Genomic DNA, 21644 nt, shown 5'->3' with positions numbered 1-21644 from the left:
CTACAAGGTGCTGTTCAGCCACATCTGTAACGCCGGGGTAAAGATGAGAACTGAACCCGTCACTGACACCACCAGAAACAACCACAGGAAGATGCGATCCAGGACTTGAGCTACAAATTTCCAGTCTTGGACAACCTGGGAAGGAGAGAGGGAGTACAAACAGAAACAGTAATGAGCCCAGGACTTTGTTGATACTGCTACATATATTTTAATTTCAAAAGCCTGTGTTTGAAATTAGAAGTTTGTAGCTTGCTGTATCCTAAAACTGACATGGATCACCTTTTCAGTGCCCATAGCTGCAAGTCACTCAAAACACCAGAACAATTCCATAGTTTTACACACATGGTAATCAGACTTCTTTCAGCTTGTGCAAAAGCTTTTAGCTAAGTGCATATATGGAAGTTTACAGACTCAAGCTTGAAGATGGCTTCATAATGAACTGGGTTTCTTTTCACAGAACTGCATTTCCCTTGGAGCGCCAGGACCTGGCTCCAGTACAGCACTTCAACGCAGACATTGCTTCCAGCACAAGTGGTCCCATTGGCTTGTGCTTGCTTAAGTGCTCTGTTGGCTCAGACTGAGTGCATTCAGGAAGGGGATTTTGCATTGTGAGTACCAGCACAACCCTGCACACACAAAAGAGCTATTTATAAAAGCAATTCAAAGGACTTTTTTTATTAAAAATTATTTCAACTTAAAATAAAAGGCTTCAGTCACGGACACTATATGCTCACATAATGCATTTTCAATTTACTGGTCATCTTTCTGCTGAAATCCTCTCAGCATAGTTTGAACAAAGCCCTGGCTTTTGTCAGGAGGGTGCTAAGAGAAATTTTTCTCTTTCTGTGTGCTGCTAGGTGCATTGCTTTGCTGTTCTACCCTGCATGAGATGCACTCAGTAATTTTCCATCGTTAATTGCCAGGTGGATTGTTGGGAGGAGGATGAAGGTGGTGGTTAGGGTCTAATCTGAAGAGATGTTAATGAAAATCTAGAGGACCTCCACTCGAAACAGAGCAGTTGGACTGTGTATTGTCACTGGGAGGCCTGGACTCCCTGCAGCTGCAGACCTGGCAACTGCCGTAGAGCCTGCCTGTAAGTGTTGTGAAACACACAATGTCAGAGCATGTGACAGTTCAGAGGTTTTCCAGATTCTTATCTACCACTAACTTAAGCAGGACAAGGTTATGCAAATAATCCCAAAACAGGAATCCCTCCAGGAGAGGTTGCTGTAGCCTCTTGCGTCTGTCAAGAGCAGGGACTCTCAGAGCTCAGTACAGTTCTCCATGAAGCAATGCATTTTCCCAGAAAACATATTATCCATCAAGCAGAGGAAGTTCCCAGGACATGTCTTAGATATGAGCAGGAGGCAGAGGCAGAGGGAAAGGCATGCAGAAAAGGTAAGAGCTTGGAAGCCGTTGCCGTCAAGGAAACCGTGGTACCCCTTGCCCTCCCTTCACCTACCTGTCTGATGAAATGCTCCTTTTTAACATGCCTGGAAATGTATCGAATGGAGTCAGCTGCCTTTTCCAGAAAGGCAATAACAATTTTCTCTCCGTCTTTTGCTTGTTTGTGTTTATGCTTCCCCAGGAACTTTGATTTCGAGGTGGTTTCCTTTTCTTCAGTCTCTGAGAAAGAGTAACGATCTACATGGCCCTTCATGCAGAGCAGCCGAGGCAACTTTTGGAGGAAGAGTCTTTTAACCCAGGGAGCCATGGGATGGTAAGTTGCTGATGAGCGGTGGTGGACGTTGATTACAAACACAGTCACGATGATAGAGAGGGTCACAAAAATCATGATGAACAGAAGATACTCACCAATCAGAGGGATGACTTTGGAAGAAGAAGGGATTATTTCCTCAATTACTAAAAGGAAAACAGTGAGGGAGACTAGAACTGATGTAGACAATGAAAGCTTTTCTCCTTCATCTGAAGGAAGATAAAACACCAGGACAGTTAGAAAAGACAATCCCAGGCAAGGGATTATTAAGAAAAGAGTGTAAAACAGCGGAAGGCGTCTCAACACAAAAGAGTAAGTGACAAACGGGTAAGAGTACAGCCCATCCTTCCTGTTGCCTTTCATACCTTTGGCATTTAAGATCTCCCACTCCCCATTATCAAAGAAGTCTTTTCTGTCTACATTTTCATCCACTAAAATCAAGTCCACCATACTGCCATCATATGTCCACGACCCAAACTTCATGGAGCAGTTCTGCCTGTCGAAGGGGAAGAAGGTCACATCCATCGTGCAGGAGCTCTTATAACTGGCCGGTGGCGTCCAGGTCACCACTCCATTGTACTTCACTATGACTTTGGTCATCAGGGATCCTTCAAAACGTCCATCAGCACTGGGAGTTGGACAGGAAGAAATAGTACCAAGTTCAGGACTACATTTGCCCCAGTCCTACTCCCTCCCCAGAACACAAGGGAAGCCAACATTCACGTTGCCTTCTGACAGCATGTGCAGGCTTCGTGGTGGCAGTCATGCCTTGCCCAAGCTCTGGCCTAAACCCAGAGCAGGGAGACATGCTACTTACTTTTCAAACAAAACAATGTCAGGAAGCCACAGGGACTCAGAGGGGACACGGATGGCGGTGATCCCACCGTATTCCTCTGGATTCCAGGAGAGCTTGTGGTCGATCCACTCCTGTAAGAAGCCAGCAGAATCCTCTGCCCACTCATACACAATACCTCATACCTCCTCCCACCTCCTGCCTCAGAGGGACTGCATTGCACAGCACAATGGGCAGCACTTGGTGTAAGACTGCTCAGCTGCAGAGAAGATGCCAGGCAGGCATGGCTGGGAGATATTAATTGCCACCAGCACTGCTCCTTCAGCCACAGGTGGGCCCCAGCACTCCATCCCCTTGCAGGCAACCCCAAGGCAGGCACTCCCAGAGAGCATTTGACTCTCACTTCCCTCACCACCCTGCCCGGCCCACCTGAGGGTAGTCCAGAAGGAAGGAGCCACCTCCCTTGGGTATGGCACCTCTTCTTCCTTCTGAGAACCAGCTCACGATGTTTTTGGCTGGCAGTGACCCCATAGAAGAGTCATCAGGCATGGCTACTACTACACAAATGAGAGAGGTGGCCTTTAATTACTTTTCAGTGGAAACCTGGCTTTTTTTCAGTGAATGGAATACAACTCCTAATATCTCTACACTGACCTTGTAAACCAAATCCTTTTTCTTTCATCAGAGAGAACTGCACACTATTGCAGGAAAAATAATATGACACAGTTGTAAAGCATTTGGTTACAATGCCGAAGAGATAACACTAAAGAAGCAAAAGCAGGGGGAGTCCTGTCAACTTTCATCATGCTGAACACCAGGATAACTTTTCTCTCCTCTTTTGTTTTCAGCGTGGAGGTCCTAGAAAAGTGGCTTTAGCAAGCTGGAGATTTCCACCGAGGTGCAGTGGAAAAGCAGGTCTCTGCTGTTATTGATGGGGGCTTTCACTTGCCCATGGGAATAGCAGCGAGAGGAAGCAAGAGCTGTAGACTGTGGTCAATACCAAGAAGCGGAACATGAACCACTTTCCATTAAGCTCCAGCACTAAGAGTTCCCCAGGGTTGTCGGGGCCTCAGCCTTCTCTGGGCACTTTCCTCCATGACTTAAGGACAAACCAAAAAGCAATATTCTCTGCTTCCTCTCCCACTGTATTGTTCCCATCTTACTGAGAATCATAGGATCATAGAATTGTTTAGGTAGGAAAAGACCTTTAAAATCATTGAGTGCAACTGTTAGCCTAGCACTAACAAGTCCACCACTAACCCATGTCCCTAAGTACCACATCTACATGTCTTTTAAATACCTCCAGGGATGGTCGCTCAACCATTTCTTCTATTCCCTGTAGTTTCCACAGCTATACCTACAGACAGTTGCTACTACAATCCTTTACAGTGTGACAGCCTCAGTAGAGACCTAAACACAGACAGTGAGAACAAGTGTCTTCCTTCTCCAGGTGCAGGGAAGGGATTGTGCTCAAGGTTATGGGCAGGTGGCCAGTAGACCCCCTCCTAAAATCTGGCCCAAGGCACAAGCAAAAGAGGCAGTCGCCCAGGATGGTAACGTAACAGGATTAATGGCCTCACTACCTGCACCAGAAGATATGTGGACCCACCCTCTGAACTGCCCAAATGGCTGGTGTCAGCTATCAGGCACAGCCCTCCACTCCTGGCTCCTCCTGCTGCTGCAGGATGGGGGCTGTTCAGGTGTGGAAGGAGAAGAGGGAACATTGCTGCTCTTCACCTCAGCAGCAAGGGCAGAGCGCACCATTTTTAGCACAAACTTTTCTCTGTGGATGGGTATCTACCAGATGTTTCCAGCAGCCTGGGCTGTTAGGTGGGCACAGACTCATGTGTGTTCTGGACACCTCCTGCAATAAGTGCAAGAGGGCTTAGGCTGGAAACATACCTGTTATGCAAGGGGATAGTCGGGGCTGACAGCAGCAGCCACCACAGTCAGCTCGTAGCCTGCACTAACACAACAGAAGCAAATACCCTGTGAGCCGTCTGGAGATATAATCATCCCTCTGGGGTTGAATTGGAGCAGCCCTTTGGCCTGGGTTATTTGCTGCATCTGTAATACTCCTCCCTCCCCCTGCTCTGCATTGATTTCTCTCCCAGCTAAAGTGCTCTTTTATGTCTGCAAGGCAAATGGTTGCGTGTCTTCTTACTAGAGCAGAAAATAGATTGTGTGCAGACTTTTAAGATGAGCAGTTTAAAACGGGAATCTCCCTATGGGCAATGCTGACACGAACCGTAGCAGCAGATGCAAAAGGCTTTTTCTTCTCCCTTTCTAGCACGCTGCTCCAGACCCTCGATAGCTCTCCCCTTTCTCCAGTTCTGCCAAATTCCCATCTCTGGGCTGTCACTCAAGTACTTAAGACACAGCAAGAGGACCAAGAAACACTGGATCCAGAATCTCGACCCTTGCTAGTAGACTCCATAGCTTGTTTGAACCCAGATACTTTCTCAGTAACCACAAAAAGCTCTTTGCACCTTGTGTGTCTGCCTGTGTGCACATCAGCCAGTCCCACCATCTTCTGCATCTGGATGCTTGAGGTAAAAAAAACCCAAAAAACAGCACCCCAAACAGAAAACCCTTGGATTTAATCTTTGCCCACCTAAGAAAAGCCAAACTCTTGCAGAGAAATTAGAACTGTAATTCCGTCTCAACCTCACACCCAGGGTGAGGACCAGACTTCCCTGACCTCTCCAGCTCCTGCAGAAGGAGTCTGTATCATGAGAGAGTTCTGGCTTGTTTCTGTGCTTTTCACTTTTCTCTACTCAAAAGAAAAAAATATTTTAATTCTGCTTAGTTTTACAGACCTTTCCCTAGCTGTTCTGCTTATGCATTCTAATAATCCCCCAAGCACTGTATTGCATGTGAGACCAGTTCACACTGAGCCTATGGGAATGCATGACTACCAAAGCAGGGACACCTGGGTCCTGGACACCTGGCTCAGGCCATGGGTATTTAGTGCTCAGCCTGACCTCCTGAGGGCATCTGCACGCGTGAAAATCAGAGCCTGTGTCTCACTTATTTTCTGCTCCCTTTGCATTTCATTTAATGTTGGGCTTGATGTTCTCGGCCCTTCAGATGGAGAAGAGGTATTAGAAGTGGCAACAGCTAGTGAGGCCCCAGCTCAGCAATTCTGAAAATCACAGTGCTGAGTTACCCTAGGGAGCTGCCTTGGATAAAATCTGAGCATAGTCTCCAAAGGCCTCCAGAGAAATCAGCATGTCTGCAGCGCAGACTCCTGGGTAGGTCATTCTTTTAGCCAGAGCATGAAGCAGAAGGATCTGATAAAGTGGCGTCCCCTTGATCCTTGCCCTCCCCCATACCCAAGAGGCAATCAGTGGATGATGGCATGTCTCTGCCTCCTGTGGCATCCTTGGAATAACCTGCAGCGGAATCTGATTTCCCACTGCAGAAGTGGTGACACAAGCCCCACAAGAAGGAGATGGTCAGACCCAGGAATCTTCTGTCAAAGAGTGCAAAAGGCTGTAAGATCTTTCTGGGGACACTTGCAGGAACAGAGAGAATGAGGAGGGTGAAGTGGGTTGATGTTACACCTGCTCTCAGCAGTAGGATTCAGATCAGCAGCAAATTTCCCCAGCAAAAGGGAAAGTTCCCGTCCTTGCTGCAGCAAGGGGAAGCCTGAGCTTCTCCCTCTTCAAGGAAAAAACCAACTTTGCATATGCATATAATGTCCGTATGGCCTTTAGGGGTCCTGTTCCACCCAGAAGCTCACACTCACTGCAACACTATGGGTACCAGATTGGGAACAAAAACTGAGCTACATATATCCTGCACCAGCTCAGCGACCCCTGGTAACCATTTCCCATGGCCTTGTTTCAAGTGCAGATTGTGTTTTATGTCCTCTGCCTAGGATCAGCTGACATGTTTATAGATAGTCACAAGTCTGAGAGACTTAAAATAATTGCCACAAGGTCAGTAAAGTGGTGCAATGTAATCTAAACCAAATGCAGTGTTCTTCGGGAGTGAAGAAGAAAGGAGACCTAACAGTTCAACTTGCACCTTTCCCCCATCTGTATAAATTCTTGTCACTTACAGAAGTGACAGATGTTAGATAGATGTTAGAAAGATCTGGTTAAGTTGCCACAGATTTTAATTTTGGGGAGAGTAGTATGCTGGCCTTTTCTTTCTCTTTACTTACGCTGAAGAAGAAAACTATCCAAGGCACCACTCGTAGCATGGGCAAGAGACAGTACTTGTGTGACCTCTAAGTCTGAGACAAGATAGTCCCACAGGGCACACACAGCATCCCAGGGACAGCCACTGCAGTATCGGGAGATGTTGCTTCCCTGAAATACACCTGGGTTGAGCACACAGTTGTGGTGCAGACTGGGAGAAAAGGGTACTCTGTTTCCTAAAGGCACACCTGCCTGCCTTCCTGCTCCTTTATGCATTTGCTGAAGTGAGAGGAGTAAAATAAAAATGTCAGGCAAGATAACATGGTGCTGGTTTTTTCTGGCCACTTGGAGTCACGGAAGGGGACGGATGCTGCAGTGGGCAGCAGGCTGGGATGGCCATGCAGCTCAGCAGCCCCACACTGAAAGGGGACATCTGATTCGAACTAATTTACCTGCTTCAGCCACACGTTTGTTGTCATCAGCTGATTCTTCTCATCCTAGGATGACACAAGGTAGAGAGGGTTGCAATACCAACACAGACAGCAGAAACAGACCCTACGCCTGCTGAGTCCAACCCTGTGACAAGCAGGGGAGATCCCCATGGTCCTGTTTCCCCATGGGGCTAGGGTCTTTAGTCACTGTTGGGGGAAGTGAACTGATTTTCTAGGTGCTATCCCAGCTCTCACTGGGAGCTTCTGAGGCTGGAAAACCAAGGTCTGGCATTTCACAGCAGCCCAAAGGAATCAGAAGCCAAAGAGCAAGACAGCAGCAGGGCTCACCCAGCAAGTGGTGTCAGGACACACATGGTTGTGGGCTCAGAGGATGGCTCATCTCCCCACTCTGCTCAGTCTGGAGTGAGTTTGGGAAGATATAAGCTGAAACATTGTCCTAAATATGTAAATAAAGCACAAAATTAGATGGGGGATGCTGCCAGGGGCGGGGGGATTCGAGGAGCAAACTGTTGTGTGGGTACCGCTGGGCCCTGTTCAAACTCCACTGGGCATTGCAGTGATGGAAGGGAAAGGGAGGGCAAACTTTCTACGTGGGCAAAACCATGGGATTGTCTGTTTTATCTCTAGTGTCTTATCTGAGAGGCCAGCTGAGTCATGATATGAGCTGCCTTCAGCCTGGGTACAAGCTTGCTTAGACTGAGCAACGCCCAACCAACTCTGCCCTTCCTCACATCTGTCATGTGGCTGCTTTGTCATTAAACTGCAAATTCAGGCACCAGGGACTGCCTGATGTGGGCTGTTTGATTAACACCTGATGCAGTGAGGCCTTATTCCCTGAGAGCAGTGGGGAAAAAAGGACCCTCAGTTTTGCTGCAAAATAGATGAGTATTATGGCTCATGCTGTGTGTGGGACAGGAGGTCATATCACCAGCACTGCATCACACTCGGCATTTTGTTGCCTGACCATCACTTTGCATTTCACGTGTCAGGAGGCAAATGCCAATGGCATCACCAGCCCTCCCAGGTGAATGCATGGCTGTCTATAAAAGAAGGGATGTTTTACCAAGCCAAACACAGCACTTACCACATCCACGAGCTGTGATATCTTTAATCCAAAAAGAACTTTGATAGTGTCGTTGGAGTTTTCCACAGGGCGGACCCATTTCTGATAGCCTTGAAATAAGTGCTTGAGGAGCGCGTCCTCATTTTCAGCAATTGAACTGAAGGCAGCCACATCTGGAAAAGAGCAACAGAGAGTGGGGGCGTGCTGGAAAGCAGACGTGGAGAATGGCACGACCTGAAGAAGGGAAGCAGAGTGATGATGTGAGACAAATCGCCTCTGGGTAGCTCTTGTCAGTAAAATCTGTAGGAATTCAGATGCACAGACTCTCAACAGAGCCAGGGCGAGGAGAGAGGAAGGCAAGACGGCCCGAGCCCAACTCTCACACACACGAAAATCATCAGAACAAGAGCAGTGACGACTTTTTACTAGGTTTCTGTTTTCTGTGGCCTTTTTTGTCTTGAGTCAACATACTTGCCCAGTCTTTCTTGCTTGCTATTCTTTAGTAGATCATAGACTCATAGAATCATAGAATCTTCATGGATCTGCAAGCTCAGAGTATCAGTTGCTCCCTTTCACTCTTGAGTAGCAAATATCCAGCCTAATAAATGCCACTCTGAGTTATGGTTTTTCAGATACCTATGGTGTACCACAGACAGCTGGGGCCACAGGGGAAATCTGGTCAACTGTGGGGCAATCCCTGGCTGGTTGGCTTGTAGCTAGGAACAGCAGAAATAGACTGTGGGCCCCAGGGATTTCACTTGTAGTTGGTTGGTTTCTATGACCTCTCTGAAACGGGCTGCCCTGCACAAGGATTGGGGTGGTGGGGTTTCCTTGCTGGAAGCTACAGAGTCTCTAAGCCAGATCTGAGGGAGCCTTGTGCAGCACTTGGAAATGAATTCTCCTTCTGGATTTAACCAGGGGATAGCAGCAAATTGTTGAGAAAGCTGAATTTTCCCAGTCAGGGGGTGGGTTGGGTGGGCATCAGGGGAGCAAAAAGCAGAAGGAGCTCATCTGGCAGCAGGAGGAGCTCGATGATGCTGCCAGGGCCACGTCTGCCCGCAACCAAACATGGAGACACTATGGTCTGTATCTGCAAGACTTGAGACTCTCCCAGTCCCTGGCACCAGGGGGAAAGGGGACCCTCTAGCCTTTCCCAGATGCTATTCCCACTCTTCGTGATGCTGAGGTCCTGACACAACCTCCACCTCTTCCCCAGTGCACACACAGCACTCAAGCATCAGAAGGATTTCACCTCTCTTCAAAGGTACGATGGAGGAAAAAGGAGCTTGTGCTGATCAGCCCTGTGCCGCGGGGGTCACAGCCAATATTGCTGTGCCAGCAGTTGAAAAGAACATCACAGGACGGTGCCCAGGGCCCACCTTGTCCCCTCACCACCCATGCCTGCCAGCCTTGGTGTGAGCAGGACACTTGCACCTGGATTGCCAGCCATTAGGTGCAGGCAGAGGGTCGCGGCCAAGGGACAGTGCAAGGACTGGGTGACAGGAGAGCCCTGGCAGCAGGGCAGAGCTGCGGGGCTCACACACACTGTGCAGCAAACATCGGAGGTAAGGCAGCCCCCGGCAGGGTTCCTGTGCCATGGGGAGGGAGGAGAGGGCATCTGAGCTCCAGAGAGAAAACCGGAGGCAGAGGGTAATGCTCTTCCACATGCACGGAGGAAAGGCTGTGACCACAGACCACTACCCCTGCCCCTGTCCTCTTCCCCCAGCAGCTGTGCCACCCTCATGAGTGGGATGGGCCGTGCAGCCTCCTCTCCCTGAGCAGGCAGGAAGGGGCACAGATGGAGGACTGCCTGAAGCAAAAACCTGCCTCTGCACCAGAGCTTCCCATGGGACGAAATCTTTCCCTCAGGCAGTCTGGATTCTCTCAGGGTAGCGCAAGGTCCAAGCAGCACTGTCATCCCCCACTTCCAGCCACAGCAAATGCCTGTTTCTCTTTGAGAAGCCGTAAACTCTGAAGCCTAATGATTGCCACTCTACGGTAACAATTGCTTTACTGTCAGGTGTTCTAGCACAGGCTGTGTTTGCCCTGTGTTGTTGGACGTGCAGTTGTGGCGGGGTTACCAAACCCTGGGGAAGTGGAGGCCAGCTGGTCAGAGGGAGCTTTCACACTCCTTCCCACCTGCTCTGCAGCACAGCTGGGGATGGGTTCATGCAGCTGCCAACACAGTTTATAGCAACCCCTGTGGCCACCCTGTGCCTTGCCACTTTGTCACAAGCCTTTGAGGTCTGCTATTACCAACTGGGAAACCACAAATACTCCTCTTGCTTGCTCCAGGTTTTATTCTCACACCAGGGCTAACCCTAGCTCCACCACAGCAAATGGGGATCAGGGTCTGGGGTCTGTCCTAGGAAACTGGATTGCCTGCCCAAACATGCCAGAGAGGCATCGCATCCACAACCAAAGGAAAAGAAAGAACACATTTATCCCTCCTCAGGGGTCCAGTCCCCTGGCACGCAAAAGTCTCTGCAGGGCCCCCGTCTCCCAGCCCTTTTGCTTTCCCTTTAGGAGGTTCACAGGGGTGCGTGGTTGTTAAACACAGGAAATGTAATGGGAAAGCTAGTGAACAGAAAAAATCCACAAACCCAAAACATGCAGGGGCAAAACCAGTTTTGTCTTAATGCTGGAATATATTACTCCGGGTTTGTTTTAGTATAACTCCCTGCACAAACATGCACAACCACACATCCCATGGGCACAGCGTCTGTGGCTGTGTATGAGCTCCCTCATAGGAAAACGGTGCCATTTCACAGCCTGTACCTCACAAGAATTCCAAGGGCCCTAATGCTCCAAGACAGTTTAGCATAGAGATGGTAAAGCTCGTTTTGGGGATGGATGTGTTGATTCTCAGCTGCTGGGGAAGCCACAGAAAAGAGTGAAAAAGACTTGAGAAGTCTTACAAAGAAGAAAGCCAGAATGAGTGAGACTGGTGCCCTTATAAGACAGCCTCAGTAGTCACAGGAGGACAGTTTAAGAGCAGAAGTTTTTAATGAGAAGGAAGACATATCAAGCAGAAAAAATAGCCTAACAGCTCCTTTGATCAAGCCCTGTCTGATGATTAAGTTAGATAGAGCCACGGCGAAAATACTGAACCAAGTAGCTCTGCCTTTGAGAGAACAGAGCAGCAGCCATAGGACAGATGCATCTCTGAATTTACTTATAATGCACAGAGAAGGCAAAAGTTGGGGAGCTCCCTGGCAGCTTACTGCATGCACAAGTAACCGGGCACTGTTTGCTATCTCTCCTCTGCTCATGTTCCTCTGTGATCTGTGCCAGGAGTGCTTCCCCACAGGTGCAGGGGCAAGAGTGCTGGGGCAGGGGGTCTGCTAAATAAACATGCAAAACACCCTGAGAAATACAGCCAGGACATTTAGCCTTTCATCAGCTTGCCTGAGGCGTTTCAGTTTCCCTCCTGTTGACTGAGACTCCCCAGTAACTCCCGTTAGCAGTGAGAGTCAAGCTTAGGGTTTTTATAACTTCCACCCGGCGACCACCCCTCCACCCCAGTTATTAAAACCTTGTTGCCAAACTGGCTGTGGTTGCGATACAAAGGCAGCAGTTGATACAACCCCCTTTTGCTAGTCAGACAGTGTTAAGAAGAGGACCAAGGGAAGCCAGCACCTACCTTGTCCCAGCAAGCAGCAGCTAACTGGACAGCAGAAACAAAAAAATCTTGAACATCGTCAGCTCAGCTTGGAAGAAGAAGAAATTGCACTTACCTGAGCGGCTCAGACACAGTGCAAAGAGCACCAGGCAAAGCATCGGCACCACCATGGCTTTTCCTTTAAATCTGGTCTTTGGTTTTCATAAGCAAATTGGTCTCATCCTAGTAGGAGACTAATACAATCTAGTTAAAAATCAAGGCAGACAATTGAGTCTGCAGGGCAAGGCAGCACCTTTTGAGCCTTGTCTTGCCTCATTATGACGCTCTGTAAATCACACTTCATTGATTTTCAGTCAGCTGTCACATCCCGTAAGCCTAAAACAGGGCTCTGGGTCCTAAACTCTGACTGATTTGTTTGTGGCTGTATTTGGGTGGCTATAGCTGCTGCGGTCTAGGAGTAGAAGTGAGGCAAGGTTTTTAAGGAGGAGAAATGTCTTTTATTATGCTGCCAGTTACGGATGAGGAAAAAAACAGGCTGCAGATCAGACCCAAAGACAGATCACATGCCTGAAAGATTGCCTGTTTGCTCCAGCTGTATTGGTTAGTCTAATAGAAGAGGCAGCCTCCCTACACACCTAACTTAGCTTATTCATTTTTCATACTTCTCTCGCTGGTTTACAGCTATAAAATGGATTTGGGGAGGAAAAAAACATTAAATTACAGGTGGGAAAACAGGGCTGTTTTCTAAATTTATGTCTCATCATCATACACAAAACATCACAGACAACAGCACAGAAATGCTTGCACAGTACTATCTACTGGCACAGCTTAACAGAGAATGTTGCTCCGGAGCCTTGTGTTTAGCAATGAGAGTGACAGGGCCCTTGGTTATTCAGCCAGTCTCTCTGTAGGTGTCACTCCTCCCCAGCAACACCTTGAACAGGGCTCCTTTCAGAAGCCGCCAGAAATTGCTGGTATCAAAAGGGACGCAGGTTCCTCTTTTCCACTCCTCTGCCAAGGGATGTCAGGATCTTCTCAGTTTTCATCCCAAATGAAAGTCACTTTGCCTTTGCTCTCCAAAGAGGAGCTTTTTGCCTGAGCTTTTCAAGTTCAAGAAAGAGTGGTGCAAAATTATTTTAGTTTGCACCCAGACCTGAAACTCTTCCTGCTTTGATTTATTCTTTGTGGCTATTCTTTCTGTCTCTGTGCTGGCAGAGTAACCCCACACATTTGATGCAAACAAAACCATTCATGGCTATTTGCGTATCCTCAGAGTTTGTCTTCATCCACTGATACACATTCGTAACCTAGAGGAATTTAATTGCTTGCTGACTTTTATATGGGGAGCCTGTTTTTTTCAGCAACAGCTCAGCATATTTCTTGCAGTGGCCCAGTTTTGGTACAGTCATAAGACTAAGATTTATCTTATCTAACGTCCTCACAGAGGATTGATAACTGGCATCTGTAAACTTATCAGATTATTCAGCTTCCTGTAATGAAAAATACGTCATTTCAGTGTGGTTCAAAGTCTACCTTGTCTACCTTGACCTTAGCAAGGCTTTTGACGCTGTCTCCCATAACATCCTCATTAGGAAGCTGAGGAAGTATGGGCTAGACGAGGTGACAGTGAGGTGGATCGAGAGCTGGCTGAGTGACAGAACTCAGAGGGTTGTGATCAGCGGCACAGAGTCCAGTTGGAGGCCTGTAACGAGTGGTGTCCCTCAGGGGTCAATACTTGGACCAATTTTGTTCAATATATTCATTAATGACCTAGATGAGGGGACAGAGTGTACCCTCAGCAAGTTTGCTGATGATACCAAGCTGGGAGGGGTGGCCGACACTCCAGAGGGCTGTGCTGCCATCCAGCGTGACCTGGACAGGCTGGAGAGCTGGGCAGAGAAGAACCTAATGAGGTTCAACAAAAGCAAGTGTAGGGTCCTGCACCTGGGAAGGAAGAATGCCAAACACCAGTATATGTTAGGGGCGGACATGCTGGGAAACAGCTCTGAGGAGAAGGACCTGGGGGTCCTAGTAGACAGCAAATTATCCATGAGCCAGCAGTGTGCCCTTGTCGCCAAGAAGGCCAATGGCATCCTGGGCTGCATAGGGAAGACTGTGGCCAGTAGGTCGAGGGAGGTCATTCTCCCCCTTTACTCTGCACTGGTGAGGCCACAACTGGAGTACTGTGTCCAGTTTTGGGCTCCCCAGTTCAAGAGGGACAGGGAACTACTGGAGCGAGTCCAGCGTAGGGCAACCAAGATGATTATGGGACTGGAGCATCTCCCTTATGAGGAAAGGCTGAGAGAGCTGGGACTCTTTAGCCTGGAGAAGAGAAGGTTGAGGGGGGACCTGATTAATGTTTACAAGTATCTAAAGGGTGGGTTTAAGGAGGACGGAGCCAGGCTCTTTTCAATGGTTCCCAGCGACAGGACAAGGGGCAATGGGCACAAGTTAGAACATAGGAAGTTCCATTCAAATACAGGGAAAAACTTCTTTACAGTGAGGGTGACAGAGCACTGGAACAGGCTGCCCAGGGAGGTTGTGGAGTCCCCTTCTCTGGAGATTTTCAAGACCCGCCTGGATGCAGCCCTGAGGGATGTGCTTTAGGCAATCCTGCTCTAGCAGGGGAGTTGGACTAGATGATCTCTAGAGGTCCCTTCCAACTCTGAAGATTCCGTGATTCCGTGAAAGTCACGTTGCAGCTACGAGTGACCTCCTTGTAGTGTCCTACCCCCTTATCCATGCTGCTGTGGACTTACAGCCTGCCTCGTCCATAGCTCTCGGGCAGGCCACCAGCAGCAGCTCTCTGGGTTTGCCTTTTCCACTACTGGGAACGGGAAATCTGCAAGGGCCCCCTTTGGCTCCTGGGCTCTTCCAGCATTCATCTGGCAAGGCTGGAGGAGCAGCTGGTTTCCTCTGCACTTTTCCTCATCCCAGCTGCAGAAAGGAACTCAAAACCAACAGTGCTACCAAGAGACTGTCTTGAATGAACTGTCTTGTTATCACCACCTGCTGTCACTACCAGACTGCTCAGTTTACCCACTAGATCCAGACCTGAGCACAGACCTGAGCACACAACTCATCGAAGTGCACTGTAAGGGTCCTTTTTTTATGCTGACATCAAAAGAACAGCGGACATTTGGCTGGAGTGGTGTGGACAGACAGCACCACAACTTGCCATAAAGTAGAGCATGGATTAAACACGATTATCCTGCAATTTGTTGCAAATTTTTCTGCAACAAAGCTACCCTTTAAAAATGTTTTGTGCAGACTACCCCATGCTTTCCGGCATGTTTCTGGTCCTGTACAGGGCTCAGCACCCTCAGGCATCATCCATCATCTTTGTGGAACCACAGCTTCATGACTGCAGGCCCCAGCCTTTGCCTGTTGACTCCTCTGATCCTAATTACTGCCTGAGATCACATCCAGGCACTGCTCTGTTAGACAATGCTGTGTCACAGACTGGAGACAAATCTGTTATTATAAGGCTTTAGCCTGCTGCCTTGAGGTTATGAAGTTAATCTGTTAGCTGGCTATAGGGGTAGGATTTCTGCTGCTACGTGACAGTTGCTTGGAGGGAAATATGTTTGCTTGCTTTACCATCACACACCCACTGCCGAGATCATGACAAGAGGTGTGAACCTAGCTTGCCTGGTCTTTGGCTTCCAGAGTTATCTGGCAACCAGAGGAGGGTATTGGAGAAATAATTCTGTTTACTTGTTGATGATGCTTTCTGTTTACAGTCTTTATTCAGCCATGCTCTCCAACATTTTGGGAAAGCAGTACGCATGAATACTCCATTTGACCAGATGGGCCATGAGGCATGACGGGCATCCACCCTGAGATAGCAAATGGATTCCTGGGTAAAACTTGAATCTCCTCTGTTAAGAACATGCCTTTGCTTTTCCACAGGTTTCATGGGATTTGTAACTGACATGGGACTGCAATTCCAGGCTACAAAGAGCAAGAGCTGCCTGAGCACAATGAATGCTGGAACTGGGCCTCACTCTCTGGGCAGCTCAAACTGCTGGGAGAAATAAAGCAAAAAAAAAGAGAAATCCACCTAGAGACACAAATCCACCAGTTTGAGCCCACATGGTTAATATTAGGAGCAAGTGAAAACTTGAGATTATGATGGAGAGTGCCAAGCCATGTTACCTGAAGGTGTCATGCAGCTGAGTGTGGAAAATGTATTCTCTAGGGAGAGACAGCAGTGCTGGCTGAAGACCAGAGGGTGGGGAACCTGGACTGGGGGGATAAGGACAGCAGGGAGAAAGGACATGGATGGGAGATGCTGTGAACCAGAACCAAGAGGCACCAAGAGTCTGAGAGGGATTTGCAGCGATACAGTTGCTGGTGATACAGTAGCCTTGAACAGCACAAAATCCTGGGGTGGAAGGCTCTTCAGGCCTTACTGATACTGAGTTAAAAAGAACATATATTTCCCTCCTTACTGGAATAATGTAGCTAAGTTTGAAATGCTTTGTAAGCAGATGGGTTAAACATCTGCTAGGTTTAGTTGGATAAAAGGAAGCCTTGAGACATTGTATCCTTGAGTAGAATAGATAGGGAGAGATGCTAGAATAAGCCAGTTTTGTGAAAACAAGAGTTGCAAACTAAGCCAAAAGATGAACTGACTACACACAAAGACCGAGTTCAATCAGTGAACACAGTGAGGAAGACTATCAACGACCACCAGAGGACCCTGGAAGACCACCAATGGACGAGGATGCGCATGCGTCAAGGACATTTACATATATTAATGAGTTCTAGGTGACGATATGAATATGTTAATCATTTCTGGGAAATGTAATGGATATGTATATTCTGATTGCTCATAACCTTCGTAGTTGAGCAACTCGGCACGCACACTAGGCGGAGTGATCCCCTGTGCGCCCAGTACTGCAATAAAGAACGCCTGCTTTCTAACACTCCAAAATTGAGTCTTAGAGAGTCCTTAATTGCTGGCTTACGGTATCAGGAGGATCTTTGTGCCATCTGACGCCACACAGGGAGCCAGCAGGCAAACATTAGCCCCAAAGGGCTGAAGGGCTGTTTCTGGAGCAAAAGCGGGGAGGGATAGGGCAGCACATCTGGGGCCTCATCTTTGCCCCGGCACTTCCCCTCCAGTTCTCTTTGCTCTCGGTCCTCACCGTCAGCAGACACCCCATCAGCACTTTCCTAAAACATGCATCTTCTATGGGCAAGGGAAGTTTTTAGCCCAGTTTGCCAGCAGCTTTTGAAGCACCAGGCACTTCCATGTGCCAGAGGGCACAGTCTGCAGCCAGTCAGCCACCTGCCCGTACACCCTGAAGCCTCTCCGCTCTCCTCCAGCTCCCTGTCTGCCCCAGGAACCTTCCTGCTGTCACTTTTCTTGGCTTGCTAACAGGCCCCACCAAGCACAAACCCTTTCAGTGTCTCCCTCCCTGCTGTTTGCCCTCCATCCCTTCCTCATCCTCCTCCTCTTTTCCCACGGGGAGCTGCACCGCATCCCACCACCACCGTCCTTATCTCTCGCGCGGTGCCCCAGCCACTTTCCTCCTCCTCCATTTTTTCCTTCTCTCACGCCGAGAGAAGGTCCACTTGCCTTCGCCTTGCCTTTTTCTTACTCTCAGCTGTGGACGTTTCCCTCCCTCCTCTACCGCGCTGTTCCGGCTCCTCTCCCTGGCAGGAGCCGGGCAGTGCAGGCAGCTCCGCCTTGCGGGGCCGGTAGCGCTTTCCCCGTGCTAAATAGAGGTCTGCGGACATAATTAGTTCATCGGACTTCTTCGGGCTACAGTACAGGTACATGCTGTGGGAGCGCAGTGTAACACGTGCAGTTTTGAAAACTCGTGCTTTGAGTGATGCTGGAATTCTGCACAGCGTTAGTTGGAGCTAGATAACGAGCTCTAAAAATATGTAAGAATTTTGCGCTTTGTGCACAGACCTGTTCACAGCAGCAATTACATCTTGCCTGAAAGAGATTTAACCTCTTTCACACAGTGGGCAAGGGAAAGAAGTCTTTGTGTCAGCTAAGGAACAAGCAGCCACCTAGCATGGCACGCTGAGAAGGACTGACGGAAACCCTTGATGGACGCTGACAGAACTGAATGCACTTTCAAGCAGCGCTCAGACAGGTGTTTTTTTTCAGCAATGACCAAACTCTGGAAGTACAGGGACAAGATTTTGCGGAACAAGAGCCATTCCAGTCCTGGATTTCCTTGGTGCCTTCCTACTGTGATGAACCCCTGCCTGCCTGCCTTCCAATTTCCACCACTTTTATGTGAATGCAGGCTTGAGACAGCTTTGAGGCCTTCTGACAGTGTACAGTCCGTGCAAAGCGCCTGCTGCCCATTTCCCTGTAAGAGCTTTCCACTGCTCTGTTGGGACTGGAGACACATCAGCAGATGGACCTTTTGGAGTTGCACAAGCTCTTCACCGCTGTGTACACTTCAATATTTCTAGTAAATAGTACATTGCCCTATGCATTAGGCTCTGTTTTCCCTTTACAAAGTTCTAGCTTTACACTGAGCCTCGTTCAGGATGTGGCACCGTGTGTTGGGACTTTGTGGTCAATTCTTGCATTTTGGTGACACTAACTAGCTCTGAAATGTGATAATTTTCATAACTGTTTAGTCTGAGCTGATAACCATAAACGAAGAACTGGCTGGGCTCTGCTGTTTTCTCTGCTCGTCTTTCAATCTTATCAAGCTCATCTCTGCTCTGGTAAAGGCTCCTCACCGCCCAGATTTTATCTGCAGCATCATGGACTTGCTGTTCAGATGTCAAGGCTTGGACGACTTCAGGGATAGGCAAACTATTAGCAAGTGCCAAGACTTTGCAGGGTGTGAGAGAAAACTCTGTTTTGAAGACAACTGCTCCAGGAATGACAGAAGCACCTAGTTCATGTCTATCTCTGCATCCACCTCTCAGCCTCTCATTGCCAATGCTAAAACCTGGTGCCTGGAAGCCTTTATCCCAACACACGCAAGTGCTCCATGACAAGAGGGAGCACCATTGTCCTCTTTTCTGCTTTCTCTTCCCAATTTAATACAGGCTTTTTATCCCCAAGGCAATCATAAAACCCAAAAGGCAATTCCTGTCGCATCCTATTGCCTCAATAAGCTGCCTGAATCCTGGTGGCAGCTTTGTTGACTTCATCACTTCTTTTTGGATGCAATAGCCCCACCGCACAGCCTGAATGATGGTAGCTGACAGGCTTTCTGTATCTGCTGTGGGAGGGTGGGGGACTGCCTTGGACATACCATAGCAAAATCAAAGGCTTTGTCAGAAATTGGATGAGGTCTACAAGCTCTGCTGCTGCCTGTGTTTGAGGGCATTTGCTGTTTATAATTTTTTCCTGAGTTAGCAGAGGTGGCTGTTTTGTGGGCCCACATTGTCCACACATGATTCACAAGGTGGTTTCCTTCTAGCTTTATAAATGTACCTTGACGCAGATGATAATTCTCTGTTGTCCAAAGGATTAAAACTTAACAAATTTGCTAGGAATGCTTGGAGGCCCATATTCTTTTGTCTCTTTCTTCACTACGTTACTGGAGGTTGTTCCAGTGCTTGTGGCTTTTTCCTGATGTTTCAATAAAAAGAAATGCAATTGCTGTTGAGCATTTTCCTCTGCTGCTCTATGCCTTTTGCTACCTGCTGGGATTACAGAAAGACAGTTCTCCACCACATGCATTTTCAGCGTGTGTTTTGAGGATTGCATTTCTGTGGAAAAATTACATACTCAAACCTGCAAGTGCAAAATAGCTTTATCAGATTGTGCTTCATAAACACAACCCTATACTTGAATTTTTGTACATCATGAGTTATTCTATTATTTTTTTTAAAAAAGCTACTACTTTTAAAGAAAATGCAGCAGCAGCACCAATTGTTTTGGCCACATTTGGCCTCACAAAACTCAGGGGCTGAGAAACATAGTTTCTCAACATGGGCTGCTGAGCTACAAGACAGATGCGACTTCATCTTTAGTTTTCAGAAATAAACTGGAAGAGGACAGGAGGAAAAAAATAAAAGCTAAACAAACAAACAAACAAACCCCCACAAGTGTTAAATCCTTGCTTGGCTGCCAAGGCGGCCACTCTCTGGTTGATTCAGACTTGTTCTGACCGATTTCCTTCACCTTGAGGGCTCTTCAGAAACTTTCCCCTGCCAACTGTTCATCAGCAGCATGCCTCATTAGCCCTTACTGCCCTCCCTCTCAAAACCAGAGCCAAAAATACTAAAAGGCTCCCTGTTTTGCTGACAGACGATGTGAGTGCAGTATGGCTGAACATGAGCCAGCAGTGTGCCCAACTGGCCAAGAGGGCCAACAGCATCCTGGCCTGTATTAGAAATAGTGTGACCAGCAGAAACAGGGAGGTGATTGTCCCCCTGTACTCAGCACTGGTGAGGCCACCCCTTGAGTATTGTGTCCAGTTCTGGGCACCTCAATACAGGAGAGATATCAAGGTGCTGGAGCGAGCGCAGAGGAGGGCAACGAAGCTGGTGAAGGGCCTGCAGAATAAATATCTTATGAAGAGCGATTGAAGGAGCTGGGACTGTTTAGTTTGACTAAGAGGAGGCTGCGGGGAGACCTCATCACACTCTATACTACTTGAAAGGACACTGTAGAGAGGTTGGTGCTGGTCTCTTCTCACAGGTAATTAGCGACAGAACAAGAGGGAATGGGTTCAAGCTGCAACAGGGTAGGTTTAGGCTGGACACTAGGAAAAAATTCTTCACAGAAAGAGTGGTCAGACACTGGAATAGGCTGCAACAGAATTATCTACAACAGAACAGTTCTGAGTACTACCAAATAACCTGGGGCTATTGAAATATTTCATGTTAAACATGAGGTAAAAAAAGCACAGAATATCAGATGCCTTCACAGTTTCTGAGTGAAGTAAAATATGGTTTTTATGTAATCTGCAAAAATTAACTTTTAGACAATCATAGCAGAAGGGATGCGAAGGTAATGTTAGCTAGTAGAATGTCCTGTAATTATTTGGTGATGTACGTAACCAATGGACATATCTTAAAACTTTGTAAATTCATTGAATAGTTTAAAGTTTTTAAAAAGAAAACTGAGAGGATCTGAGACCCATAAAGCTGTCTCTACTGGATGACATCTTTGACATCTGTCATTTATCTTGCTTCTGATAAGCCAGAGAAGCAGAATACAAAACTCAAATGTTTACAGCTTCACCTCACTGGAAAGTGTAATTGGTGTTACTTATGAAAAATCTAAAAACTAGACTTGCCTTTCCTACCACACCAGAATATCCTATTTCCTATAACTGATTTAATGGCCTGTCTGTGCCTAGTCAGAAGAATTAACCTAATTAAAGGTATTTAGGTAACTTCATCTAATAGCAAACAAAGTATGGGTTGGAATAACTCCTCCCCAACTGTGAGGAAAAGTCCAACAGTTTGTATCAGGAGGAGAAGGCATGTATGTGACCACAGACAAAATGCTCTGCAGACTATTCCTGTGGTGCAGGGGCACTGGGATGAGGTCCAGCCCTCCACAGGAAGGCTGATAAGCACAAGGCCAGGTGGACGGATGACAGGGAAGAGTGCCAGGAGACCAGGAGACAATTTGCCATGGCTCTTGTAGAGCTTGCAGAACAAATGCCACCCCCACTAAACTTCACAAAGGCCCCAAAAGGCCTTTTAACTGCCTTAGGACCTAGCAAAACAAACTGGGCTGCTCTCACCCTTCTCCACATTGTCATCCTTCTCCACATTATCATCCTTATTTGTCCTCACTGGGGCAACTCCTCACATTCACTTGCATTGCATGTACCTGCCTTCAACGATGTTTCAGTCAGCCAACAGACTGGTTTCATAAGGTCTGCAATGTTTTGAGGC

The 21644-nt window shown here is 47.8% G+C and overlaps 1 protein-coding gene across 1 annotated transcript; it reads right to left on the bottom strand.

The window, feature by feature from the left end:
- CHRNB3 (cholinergic receptor nicotinic beta 3 subunit) lies at positions 1–11953 on the bottom strand. Its single transcript, XM_063320006.1, has 6 exons — positions 11911–11953; positions 8195–8346; positions 7111–7155; positions 2535–2644; positions 1463–2345; positions 1–135 (listed from the first exon to the last, which is right to left on the bottom strand). Exons 1-6 carry the CDS (start codon positions 11951–11953, stop codon positions 1–3), a joined length of 1368 nt encoding a protein of 455 aa, XP_063176076.1.
- Positions 11954–21644: the final 9691 nt, after the last annotated feature.

The sequence above is a fragment of the Chroicocephalus ridibundus genome, chromosome Z (genome assembly GCF_963924245.1).
Source record: "Chroicocephalus ridibundus chromosome Z, bChrRid1.1, whole genome shotgun sequence".
In the NCBI taxonomy this organism is placed as follows: Eukaryota; Metazoa; Chordata; class Aves; order Charadriiformes; family Laridae; genus Chroicocephalus; species Chroicocephalus ridibundus.
Note: the sequence above shows the minus strand (reverse complement) of the source record. Positions and strands in the feature narration are given on the sequence as shown.